Here is a 13760-nt window from a genome sequence, read left to right as displayed (position 1 = left end):
CACATGATTAGAGCCCGACCAGTAAGGATTCGTGGAGACAGATATGATATATCGAGGCAAGTTAGGGATGTTATAGAGTAACCAAATGCTAAGTTATGTTTTAACTCAACTTTAGGCCATTTAAAAACGATCAGTTAAAAGAAAACACAAATAAAACCAAATATATCGAACTTGAATTAAGAAAATAAACGTTTGTATGTGAAATGCAATCAAGTTTTTCATAAACCGGTAGTGATGTTAGTGAAAGGCTCATGTCAGTCGGGCTCTACACGTGATCCCACAAATATGATCATGACATACTACATATATTATGTTGAATTATTCATCAAGGTTGTATTTTAGTAAAGAAGGGTCTTGGTTTGAATCCTAGTTTTTGGCGGGGTCTTCCTGTGTGGTGTTTGTATGTTCTCCCCATGTTTGTGTTGTCTTTTCCTATCCCACAGTCCAGAGACATGCAGGTGGGGGTTAGGTTGATTAGAAACCACCCTGTCAATGGTTTGTCTCAGTATGTCGGCCCTGTGATACACTGGTGGCCTGTCCAGGGTGTGACTCCACCTCTCGCCCTATGTCAGGATTGGTTCCAGCCCCCCTGTAACCCTTAAACCATAAGCGCTATGGATAGACGCCACAACAGTGTCGAATGTCTCTGCTTCTCACTTTTCTGAATTGCAGTAAATCGGGTATGTACCTCTGGTGGCCAGCAGGAGGCAACAGTCGCCTGCTGTTTTCTACCTCGAGGAGCCTCCAAAGGAAACAACATGTCAACCTAATGAAAACACGCCTCTTTCTGCAGGAGATTATAATGTGGGCAAATAGACGTTTTGTTTCAGGATAACAAGGCATTATGGGTGTTTTTAGTGCACGCAGCGTTTCATAACACACCAGCCACCCAATCCCTCCTGGGCTCGCTAACCACATCATATTAGAGCTAATGATTATCAGTGTCAAATGAGTGAGTCGTCGTTATTGAAAGTGTATCGTCACCTCTGAGGGGGGGGGGGGGGTAAAGATCAGCTGGCTCGTGAAGATTACTCTCGTTCAAACATTTGTTTTATGGCTCCCTCTGTCCGATGATAATTAATTGTTTACTTTCTCATCTCTAGATGATGGCGTGACTCTTTTCAGAGGTTGTTTGCTCACAGCAATTAAGTTCATCAGCACTCATCCTCCTCCTCCTCCCTCTCCCTCTCCCGCTCTCTCTACCCCTCGCTCCCTCCCCTCTTCTCTCTCTTTCTGTGTGCTAAATGCAGATTAGCAGCGTCACAATCGCATCCAGAATGAGAGTAAACTCCTCATTATGCCGTGTGACCCTCTGCTGCATGAATAATTCAGGGCTGCAGTGTTAGTGGCTTGTTATTAGCATTCCCGATGGCGACGGGGAGAGGGAACGAGCGAGAGAGAGAGGGCGGGAGGCTCATATCACTGACAGGGCTGACTCAGGGGGATCAGCGCTGGATTGAGACACACATCACACACACATCATCACACGACACAGGAGATCAGTGGAGGTGCCTCTCCACTCGCACACCCCGCTGTCTGTGTACATCTCGCACACCCCTGCTGCTGCTGCTGCTGCTGCCGTGAAGCTCAATCTGCTTACTGGGAGGAAAACAACAAAGGCCCCTCTCACTGAGTACATGCTAAACACTCTGGCTCCTGGGTGTGCGTGTGATAGATTCTGCTCTGTAAACACACTTGACTCTACCCCTCCTTTTTTTTTTTCATAGTTTTATGTTTTTAATATATAACGAAGCGAACCGCGAGTGCTAGAAACCCCCGGCTGAGCTACCCTGGTGTGTGAGGGGGAGAAACACTCTCTGTGTGTGTGTGTTTGTGTGTGCTCACATGCAAGCATGCGTGCAGAAGCTGCATGTGCTTGCCATGGTGCCACTTCACTGGATGCACTCATGCTTGACTGAGTGTGTAGACACATTACTACACCCCCCCCCCCCTCCCCCTTTTTTTTTTTAAACTTCCCATTGGCCTCCTCTGTTGCTGAGGCTGAGAGGTGTACCACAGTACTTAAACTCACCTCCGCCGGCCCACTGGGAGGGAACAGAGGGCAAAGGTCACGGGCCTGCAACCATCAGCCGACCGCCGAGCCAAAGAGGGAGCGCAGAGATTAATGGCACTCAACTGGTAATTGAGACATCAGAAACATGTTCGGCTGCCAACCGCGCTGCTGTTTATGTTTTATTGATACGCATGAATTCCACCATTTGGGGCGCTTGCATAAATATGACATGCTCACCAGAGCTGTACTCGACTGTGAGGAATGTGGATCTAGACCTTTTGAATTATGAAACGAGAAAAACCTTTCAAATAATTGAAAGAGAGGCGGTGAAAAGAAAGCCCCCCCCCCGTCTTGCTGTGCTGTGTTCCTGTGGATGAAGGGTGCATCGCGCCGCAGTTGGAGCCTCGCATGCTGCATTATGAGAGACGGCTGATGCAATCATAATTAAGGCTCGTCCTTGCTGGCGCTACAGACGTCTCCCTCTGGTTGAAGGCGGCAGCCAGCAGGTGGTGCCAGAAGGAAACCTCACAAGTCAAAGGGGGCTGGAGAAAAACATAATCCACATCTCTGTGCATGTGGGCGTCCCCTCTCTTCCTCCCCTCCCCTCCTCTCCCTACAACTCCCCCCTTTTAAAGAGCCTTTTATAATTAAAATGTGGGTGTCTCAGCCAGTACATACAGCATGTTCAGTTCCGAAAAGCATCCTCAGGGCTATTTTTAGTCGTCCTTGTTCCCCGGCAGCCGCACAGGAAAAGCCAGTGATGGTATCAGCACCTTGGACATGTGGGCTAGTTAGTGTGCTGTCTGTTCTGATGATTTCTCTACAGCAAGCCTGTGCGGGGGCAGAGATGGGAGGCCTCGCTGGTGAGCGGCGACACTCCCCGTGTATTTAAAGTTCACACTGGGCCATATGGTCCCCGCAGCAGGGGGTGTTGGTGGCATTATTCACACGGAGAGGCTCTGAATCACCAAGATCCCGGTATCAACCTCCGCGATAAGGGGAACGTCTCAAAGGCTTTGTGCTCGGGCTCCGGATCCCAGTCCCCAGGAGAACACCAGAAGCCTCGTCCTTGCGTACACACTCGCTCTCTTCCCACTCTCTCCCTCGACGTGTCCCTCTTTCCCTCTGTCGCTCTTTCATGTCCTCGCGCAAACACACACTCACTCTCACACTCCCTCTCCCACATCCACACAGCGCGGTGTGACAAACAACGCCACCCTCTGCAGCGCCAAGCCAGAAACCTGTGACATTTCAGACGAAATAATGTGAGATCATCCGCCATGACCAGATTTTGTCCCCCCCCCCCCTCCCACCTCGCCTAATCCTTGAGTGCAGCCTAATTAAGTACAAACAGCGGTCCTCGGTTAATGCCAACAAATGAGCTGCTGCTGCTGCTGGATCGGCCGATTATTAAAGGGATGCACATTTGTTGTTTCTGCATCCTAATGCAATTACTCACCCATCACGACCATGTAATTGTGCCGTCATTAATTGTGCATCCAGTCTATGATGCATAAAGGCTCATGTAAAGACTCGCAGTGGGGTTTTCAGCGCACCCAGGGACTCGAGGCGGGTTTCCTCAGCTGAACGGGGATTTACCCAAATGGATGGAGACACCTGAGCGACGGCGATATCGTAATGCCCTTTTGTGAGAATCAACATTCATCCGTTACTGCAGTCTATTAGAAGATGTCAGAGGATGGGAACAAGGCCCCCGCTCGCTGTTGGAATCATGACTCATTTGTGTTCGGCACTTTTATGCGCCTCATTCTTCGCCATCTATTCCCATCCTGCTCTAATGTGCCACTGATAAGAACGTCCTATTCATTCTGCGTTCCTCACCGGCTGCTATAAAGAGAGACAGAGTGCGAGAGAGAGAGAGAGAGAGAGAGAGAGAGAGAGAGAGAGACTCTACAGGCATTGAATGAAAAGCACATCTTTTTCTGAGGAGGGCGAGCGAAGCGGTGGAAGATAATTATTGATTTGAAATAAGAAAAGATAAGGCTCAACCTTGAGCAGCACAGCGATAGCGCGCAGAACAGAATAATTAATGGGCCTGTCTTGTGTCGGGACAAGCTTTCACAGTGAGACGAGCGTATTGATTTTAAACAGATAAACTGCGTAACCCTTTTGTGAAGGGGTTTGACAAACAATTTAATTGGGGGGGAAAACAACAATATTCCTCACCCTCTCCATCTCCCTTTCATCACCTCCCCGAGCTGTTTTTCCTGCGCCTGACCTATTGAAACAATTACTGTGCATCAGGCCTTGTACTGCCTCCAGACTACCAAGGAAGGTTTTTGGGGTGTAGGATGCACACGCTGATTGGGGAGGGGGCGGGGGATCTAATCAATGGCGGAACCTGTTCCCCCCCACACCAGATGCTTGTGTTGAAACTGGGATTACTGGAGCCTTTTAGCTGCGTTGCCCCCTCGCTCTGCTTCTGTCAGAGAGGGAGAGAGGGAGGGAGAAAGATGGATCTGCCCTGTTTAAATGTACCTGCCTGCTGGAGCTGAAGCAGAGACAATTTACTGTTCCTGTGCAGCCCTCCTCCTGCCTAATCCCCAAGGAGAGCCGCAAAGTCCTCTCACTTCTTCCCTTGCCCTCCCCTGATTAGCGATAGGGGCCGTTTGATCATGTTTCCCTGCCCGTCCTTGTGATTTGTAAGCTGTTTAAACGTGAATGAGGCAATTAAATCCGGACGAGCGGCGCGTAGGAGAGTGGGTGCCGCGGTGATCATTAGCGATGAATTACCCCGGTGTGCACTCAAACACTTGGGAGGACTTTCAGGCCGACCACTCCCGAGGATCCAGATCCAATCTAGCCATTGATTAACAGAGACTTGTTCTTCCTGTGAAATCACTCGACGGGGATTTTAGGGCACTCATCCGGTCTTATCGAGATAGGCTAACATCAAAGGGGAATGAGGAGGGATTGGGTAAATGGGGCTCGCCTTGCCCTCCATGTGAGAGACTTAGACGAGCAAATCTTGAATTATTGCCTCATGTAAATAATCTACTTGCCTCTGCTTTTTTTTGGGTGGGGGGGGGAGGTGAGAGAGGAACTCATGAGTCACTCGGGGCAGAGAACACTCATCGTACTTTCAAAGCTCTCATATTTCCCTTGATGGGAATCAGCGGTGGGGGCTCCAGCTCCAGGAATGTAAACAACACAATGTTCCTGACTTGAGAGATCGGCCCCGAACAGTTTGGATGTGCTAAGCTGGGGGGGGGGGGGAGAGATGTAACGGTATTATTAGTTTTTGAGGAGAACGCTCATATCCTCTGAATACAAATGTTGCATTCAGGAGGTTAACTCGCCTGATTTCAATATGATTTGATTTAGGCTGAATAAATAAGTGCCTCTATTAGTCTCAAATTGGAAGGTATGAAATTGAAAAATAGCACAGAGTGGTATTTAACCAGTGTGTCAGGGGGGACATGTTGCATAACGGGGGCCGTCCATGCATTAGCGGTATGCATGGCATAGTTGGAATTGCTCTGAACGTCACCGCCGCGTTTTGAAAAGCGGAGGTTACCGGCTGAGGACATTTTGTTCAAAACAATTTTCTTTTTCTCCGCTCCCTCCCGTCAGCGAGTGAGCTCAGGCTGCAGTAGATGGAAAAGGGATTTTCTCTCCCTAAATGGCCACGGGGGCCTTTTACGGTGTCACTGCTGTGGGATCACATGATGTTTGAGGGTGTAAAGGTCTCGAGGCAGCTGCTCCCTTTCGGATGGGATTTTCGAGGCGTCCAGGAGCAGGGCCCCATGCTGTCTGCGCTGAAAGGTGGAGCAAATACTTCTAGGGAGGAAGAAAAAAATATATATAACCTCAGTAGCCGTGTGTCTATTTGAAATGGGTTCTGGAGTCCCTCGGCTGCCTTCATGTTATAAACACCCACAGTGCTCAAATTCTTCCTTTGTCAAGAAGTCATAACAGGTGTCTCAGGAAGGATTTTTTTTTTTCTTTGCTTTTCCCGGTTAGCATATTTTCCACTTGCATGGAAAGTTTTTTTTTTTTTCTTTATTGGAAACATTCTGCCCTGGGTGGACCCCGCGCCTTGAGACCTGATATGCAGACTTTCTTTGAAGCAGTAAACGTTACTTTCACACTTGCTCAAAATTCGGCCATGCCTAGTTAAACCAGGTTGTACACCCCTGGCTGACATGTGTTGGTAAGCCACGGTGCACTTTGCATACAGATTGCTATACTCCTGCGGGGCGAGTATATGCAACAGGCACAACGTATTACAAGTTTTAAGCGAGCCCCCTCCCTCTTAAAAAAAAAAAAAAAAATTGCACCTTTGACCTCCCTTGAAAATGTTTTTTTAATCCTAAAAAGGGAAAAAGCATTGGCACTGTGCTGCAGAGCCTGTACATAACCACCACCCTCCCCTGGGATAACTCAAGCATTTTCTCAACAACCCCTCTCACTCGGTTAATTTAAGGGTGGAATTGCAGCGCAGCGCCAGTGGGAATGCTACGGTGCACCTTGAACTATTTACCATCTCATTGGATTCCCCCCCCCCCCCCCCCCCACTGATGTAAATACACTCCTCAAATGGACAGTCTTCAATTTACAGTTGAGGTGAAAAAGGGAGTCGAGGACCTCCTAATGTGTCGGCTCGTCTCGACTGCAGTTGGGTCAATTTCCTGAGCAAAGTGGACGTGTTTATATAGCCTGCCCCCTGGGAGGCTGTTTGTGTGAGCGACGTGGAGAATGCACATTATTCATGTCCGCGGCTCCCCAGATAAAGACTCTATCTCGCTGCATAGCCCGGCTTTGCATCGCGTTACGCACAAGCATGGGAGCTATTGATGCTTGAAATGGCAGTATGATGGGGAAAATACACAAAAAGTGATGGAATCAGAGTCGAGACTGCTCCTTTGGTTTGTGTTTGGGAAAAAGTCTTTTGCAATTGTTTACTTCCCATTCCCCAATGTCATCTCTGTTGTCTTGACTCATCGTGTTTAGTCTGGTACAGTCGTTTCTAAACTTCGCTGCATGGTTCCGACATCAAACAATTAATCAGATGTGCTCGCTCCCTAAACACAGTTATTTAACTATGAGATTCGTTTTTTTCACACACTTCTAATTCCCTGAAAAACAAAAATGATGATGAACAAAATGAATGAATATGTATTCTATTATTAGTTATTTAGATTGCTGTCTTCCGGTTGCCCAGAAATGAACTCAGGAATTCATATATTTAGAGCAACATTTTCTTGAAGAAAAGAGAAAGTACTCTTGATATTTCTGTCCCGTGCTATCAGCCATTCTTAGTCTCTCCTTTTAATTATTGTCAATAAGCTTCTGCAGCTGCTCTGTGCTCACAAGGAAACAGGTTGCTAACTTTTCTGTTCTTTGAAAACAGTTGTTCCCAGTTCTCCCCCCCCCCCTCCCCCCGAAACACGTGTTCAGCCCCAGCAGCTGGAAACAAGGTTGATGAGACTAAACTCAAAACCGTAGATTAATGATCCTGACCTTCAAACAATGAGCTTTAAGAGACGTGTCTGGTGACAGTTTGCAGCTTTAAGCCACCGAAAATGTATTAAGATGAAAATACTCTGTTTGCATGTTAAATTCATTATGTTACCATTATGTTAGCAAGCTAGGTCATGTATGCTTATTTTAGCATGCTTAATACACAAGATATAATGTCATATGAAATTACAGATGTGTTTTGCATGTTAGCAGGTTGTGATCCATGTTTTTATGTTAAACTGGTGCTACACTAATAATCATGTGTATTCTTATTAGCATTATTATTAGTGTCACATTTGTATTAGCATAATTATTGTAATTATTACTATATGTTAGTCTGGCTCATATAACATTCCTATTCTTATTGGCATCATTTTAGGTATTATTTGTAGTATTATTAGCATAAGCATTAATATTAGTAGTAGTACATGTCAATCAGATTCATATTAGGATTACAACTGGTTAAGGATTCAAAGGTCATTAGGATCTACTGTCTAAATTGATATTTCACTCTTTTCACCCTCTCGGTCACAGCTGCTCCTCCTCGATATCTGTGCTCCCTCCACCTGAAATCCACTGTCCTGTCTCCATCATGAATGTCTCCTCTAACAACACCTGTCCTTGTCTTTATTCCAGGTTTGAGGAAATCGTCAAGAGGAACAAAGTTGAATATCACGCTGGTGGCTCAACCCAGAACTCAGTGAAAATTGCTCAGGTTAGTCTCCTCTGGCCCCTCTGCAGTGCGCCTGAATGTGTTTTGAATACACAGTGGTGTGCTTGTAACCTTAGATTTGTCAGCCTGGCAGCCCTGGGAATACAGAGCATAGCTGCACAGCAAGTTGACACATTACAGTTCTAGGTGTTGTGAATTCATCAGACCTGCCGTGGAAAGAGAAAGGCAGGAAGGGATTCATAATATTTGCAGTGTTATCTAGTTGGCCTAATTTCCTGAGACATATCAAACATCAATTAGAGAGAATTACAAGTAGATGCAATTAAAATGTCACAACAAATTACATCTAACAAACGCTGATCGACTCCCTGGCTCAGAGACAGATTCCAGCATCTAAAAGGAATTGGTGATTGTCCAAATCTAAAATGGCAATCTGAACTTGAGACGATTATTCACTCCGAATCCGCTTTTGTTTTTATTTTGTGTTGTGTGTGTGTGTGTTTTTTAAGGGACTGCAGCAAGTCTGTGAATTTGACATGCAGTGATTAGCTGCTGATAAGGCTTTGGTCTGCTCACGATAAACAAAGGAAAAGCATCCAGCTGAAAAAGAACTCTACCGAGGAAGAAATGAGAGCAGAAGCTAATTGAGAGGCTGATGTTTGTGAAATCTCTCGCTCACTCTCTCGCTCTCTCTCTCTCTCTCTCTCTCTCTCTCTCTCTCTCTCTCTCTCTCGCTCATCCGTGTGGGTTTTTTTGTTTGTACATGCCAGTACAGTGTGTAGAGTTCGGATTTGTACACATGCGCTTGTGTATGCACGCGTATATATATATATATATATATATATGTGTGTGTGCGTGTGTCTCTGTGTGTATTTAGCACAAGATGGATACAGAGGGAGGGAGAGAGAAAGCAGGCAGGCCCCCTCAGGCTGCCACCATCTCCATGCTTTGGAGACAGTAAACATCCTTTAAAAGGAGCCGCTCTGCACCTCCACACAAACACTCTTTAATTATCAAGATCAGAGCGTTTGCATAGACTTCACTCACTCACAGACAGTAACTGCCAATTTAATGTTATTCTTTTCAGCAACAACTTCCTCCTTATTTATTTATTTTTATCTTTTGTACTTGTTGCAGTTGAATTAAAAAAAAATAAAACGACTTTCCCAATTGAGTCAATTACACCAACCTTGAAAACTGTAATCTCAGATTTTTAAAATGGATTATTTCTGTGTCTTGTCATTACACCAGCTAAAGCCATGGGTTTAGTGGGTCTGCCTCAGTTAAGACAAAGACCTTGACAAGGATTTGTCATGTTTTATTTAGCAGGACATTGAAGAAACTGCCGCAAGGTGCGTGGCCACTCCTCGGGGAAATCAGATGCAGAAGGAGATTCTTAGTCCGGGCGTTTTCTGGAAAAAGAGCCGTCATGGCCTCTGCGCCATGAGAGAAGCATTCAGTCAACTGAATTGCTCTTATAATGGTGCGGTAGACTCCAGTCAAATGTTATTCTACTCTGTTTATTTGGATATTTACCCCTTCAGAGGGGAGATGTAGATCTGATGCCGAAATGCTCAAGATAATAGTGTTTTCGTCCCACACCCAGAAGTCTCACAAACAGTTTCTGTCAATATATACCTTGAAGCGATGACTTTTCCACATTTCACTTTCACTTGATGGTGTTCTTTTATAAAAAATGTATAATGCATAACCGGCTCCCAGATTATCACATTGTAGCACCTGCAGTATGTGAAACTTCAAACCGTGCTGTATTGTGGAAGCTGAACCTTCAAACACGAATGATATGCACTGCAGCACTGAATCCACATCAAAGGGCCCGGTGACTAAATGAGATGCTCGATCCAGGGCAGGTTTGCTCGGGAGCGCCATCGCCGCTGGAGGAGAGGGAGAGGTGTTCAGAGGATTTCCACTGGAATCGCTGCACACGCTGGGAAAACCCAGGGTGTGGGAAGATCAATGCCTCCGTCAGTAGAACTCGTACTCTCCTCCACAATCCGGCCGCTTCATCGGAGGCTGTAATAGGTTAAATACTACCGCTTCGTCCCGGTTAAGATTTCTGCACTATCAAGGAAAACCCTAAACCTCGGCTTTAGGAAGATACAGAATCAATGGTAATTGGATTTAGTCAAATGAGAATTGACCAAGCTGGAGCTTAGATGGATAAGTATTGTTTTCCTCTAACCGCTGTCTCTGCCCTGCTCTTTGATTCGAGTCATCCATAGCGATGTGAGCTAGTCGTCGATTGGTTGCGCTCGGCGTTATCTTTAGTGCTGGGACATTGCTTTTTTTTTGTTGTTTTCATCTTTCATGGGTTACGGCTCCTGTCACAACTTATCCATATTCAAAGCAGACAAACTAGAAAGATCCAAGGTAGATGCATCAACACACTTGTACGTCTCCTTTAGCTTTGCACTCCTCGATAAGCTTTAGATCTTGTTTAGATCTCGTCAGTGAAGTAGCGGGGCTTGTATTCAGAGCTTCCTGGCTCTGATTCTAAAGGGGCGGGGGGGGGGGGGGGGGGGGGGGGGGGTCGGGGGAGGAGGGAAAGCAATGATAGAAGTGTGCTGGAGGTTGTTGTCTTTGCCCAGGCTCAACCAAACACCATGCCCTGAAGGGGCATCCGACATAAAGGCTCACCCCGTGGATGTTGTGGCGCTGTAAGGTAACAGAAACCAGCCCAGCGTTGTTTGCTCACATTCAGCCCGGCACTTCAAAGGGCTCTCTCCTCAGATTGAGTTCGGCGGGAAACATATTTATTTCAGGCATTTACAAAGTTAAAGGGGAAGAGGGAAACAACTATGGGCTTTGTGGGCATGTGATCCAGAATTTGGTACGGTGTTTATCACAGGTGACAGAATCCGTGGGGGGGGGGGGGGGGGGGACACTCGGTTGACTGGAGGGCTGTATCAAGAAGCACAGTCAATTCATTTAGACAGAACATCAAAGTCCTCCAACAGCTCCTTGGGGCCCAGAGATTGAAGTCTGAGCAGAGACAGGCTCATAGGGAGTTATTGCCTCTGCCAGGGAAGTAGATCCTACTCCGAGTGCCTCGTGTAAACCGTGCATTCTCATTATGATCCCCACAAATCAACGCCACTGACGTATTCTACTTCTTTGCACTGTAAGCAGTCTTTGTAGCCGTTCACCAAAGGGACAAATTGCCTTGTGTAAGTGCTCCGGTCGTGAACGTGTCACAAAAAGTTATGATTAAGTATGTTCCCTCCTCTTTATTTAGATTTTTGCGTGGCACTTGAACGCTGCCTCATCAATTCACTGTGATGTCTTAATTATTGTTTAGAGCTTTTGAGAAATCGGCCGTCTCTGTTATGGTTATGATGCCTGTTCAACATTTCCTCAGACTTGGTCAATCGTGGAAAAGGGGTGAATGGGGCCCAGGCTTGGATGTTGGCTCTGAGCTCTTAATTGGAAACGCATGTGCTCCGCGCTGTTCAAAAGTTGTATTTAGAGAAGCAGGAAAAAAAAAAATTCCCCTCCGCACTACTTGACTTAGAGAGAGGTCCTCACCAGCTCATATTTTGTAGGGGAATACTTAAACTGGGTTTGATGTCTCATTGAAGGCATTGACTTATTTCTCCGGGTGAAAATATTCCATGACCTAATGTTTGGCTTTTGCTGCTCGTTTTGTTAAATAAATAGAGAACAGCAGCTCGCCTCCATTCGAATGAGCTAAATGAAGAAATACCTACGTCTGGTACCACTTAGAGAAAAGAGGACAGTTAAGGAGAAAGAGTGGAGCTCTTTGTGTTCAAACTATGTGCCTGAACTTTCTGGAGGATGTGCTTATTCGCTAAAAGAGGGCATTCACTCTTTCCCTCTCGCGTTCTGTTTTTCTCTCTCGTGCATTCTTCTCACCCTTCATGATATAGTGTCAAGGCAAATATCCTTTGTCTGTAGAGAGACTTGAAGGGCTGTTGACACGCTTGATGGCCGACCTTTCTCTGGCTTGTCGGGGATCTGCGTGAGACCTTTTTGTTTTGGTTTTTCGATCACACTGAGCGAGCTTGTAGCCGCACAGATCTCGCCCGCAGCTGTGCTGGAATGAGCATGCTAATGACCGATTAAAACCTGAACCCTGGTGGGCCTTTGAGTTCCTCGCCGCAGAAATCAAGCCTCTCAAGTATGCGCCTGTTGTTAAAGCAAAAGCCCCTTGTTTGTTTTAAGACAGGTTAATTGCGGTACCACTGTTAGCACCCGCTCGGAGCCGTTTTATGGCACCAGGGTCTCGGCGTTTCCTTTCCCCCATTACGAAGCAGCGGAAGGTCACAGTCTGTTAAGCCTCTTGTGAGAGATGCATGGAACCAAATGGATTTTTTTCTTCCCCCTCTCTCTCTCTCCTTCCTCCTTCCCATCTCCACTCATTCTCGTCCTTCCAGGTGTGCAAGTGTGCTCTTTGGGGTGTGTGGGGGGGGGGGGGGGCTGCCATTGTTTTTTACCCGCCACAAGCAGCGGAAGCGAAGAACGGCTCATTCGCTTTGATGAGTGATGTGTTCAAGCGTGGGCTTCAATGTCACCCGCCATGAGGCAGCTGTGAAGTCGCGGCTCACGTTTGCGGTGCCATTTACTCAATGATGAAGTGGGGAGATCTCCGTCGGCTCCACAATCCACCTCCCGTTTACACACACGTGTGCGAGCGCACACTGTCTCCGGGACACGTGTTCCTCCCACCTCAACTCTATTGTGACTGTGTGTCGCAGCTAATACTAGTGTGCATTAAACCTCCAGCTCTGTGATCACAATGATAAAGGTTGACTGGGCAATTATTCGTGGCTTTGTCAACATCGGGACTTGCTAACAGCTGATGGCCCCCGCCGCAGAACGCCGTCTTTCCCTCTGTTTCCTCGAATTAGATTTTCATAGGAAAATAATTTGTTTGATTTAATTTTCCTCTCTGATGGGCACGATTTGAGTTACCCTGGTGAGAAATGGCCCAGATTTCTGTATAGGTGACATATTACCGTCCCTCTTGAAGTTAATTTGCCATCAAATTTGCGACTTAATTTAAACTGCCAAAGGGAAGACATGGGGAGTGGATTGTAACTCATAAGTATGCATTGGAAGGAGTGTTGATTAACATTGAGGGCTCGAGAGACAGACTCACTCAATGTGTATCATCTGGTGCTGGAATTGAACGTGATATCTTGCATAACGTGTCCTTGCTTTAAGTCCTTGATTCCCGGCTCAGGAAGAAAGGCTGCACCGTTGGCTTGCTTGCTCTTTGTTTGGCTGTTGTACAGTTGCCCGAGCTCCAGGCGAGCTCTGAGTGAAATCTGAAAGGACCTGTGAAACAGGCAGTTGTCTATATACCTGGCAGCTTTCGCACATCAAATTACAGAGTGGTATTCTGCACAGGACACTTTGTACGCCTGACACGTTGCTGGATTCTGCAGTTAAATCCTTGCACTTGTATTCGCATGCAATGAACAAGAAAGTGCTCACATGGCTCAGTGATGCCTTTCAGACTGTAAACAATGGTTCATTAAATAAACTTTTGTTAGGAATCATGCTCTGACACAGGTCAAGTAAGTGATGAATGAAAGGATGATTGTG

The 13760-nt window shown here is 46.4% G+C and overlaps 1 protein-coding gene across 2 annotated transcripts in view; it reads left to right on the top strand.

Moving 5' to 3' along the window:
• LOC133975785 (adenosine kinase-like) overlaps window positions 1–13760 on the top strand; it is a 99815-nt gene that overhangs the window by 6866 nt on the left and 79189 nt on the right. For both annotated transcript variants that reach the window (XM_062413765.1, XM_062413766.1), the window contains exon 4: window positions 8135–8213. In XM_062413765.1, the coding sequence (XP_062269749.1) occupies window positions 8135–8213 (79 nt within the window). The remainder of the gene's footprint in view (window positions 1–8134; window positions 8214–13760) is intronic.

This window comes from Platichthys flesus, chromosome 20, assembly GCF_949316205.1.
Source record: "Platichthys flesus chromosome 20, fPlaFle2.1, whole genome shotgun sequence".
Classification (NCBI taxonomy): Eukaryota; Metazoa; Chordata; class Actinopteri; order Pleuronectiformes; family Pleuronectidae; genus Platichthys; species Platichthys flesus.
This window is presented reverse-complemented; position numbering and strand designations above follow the sequence as displayed.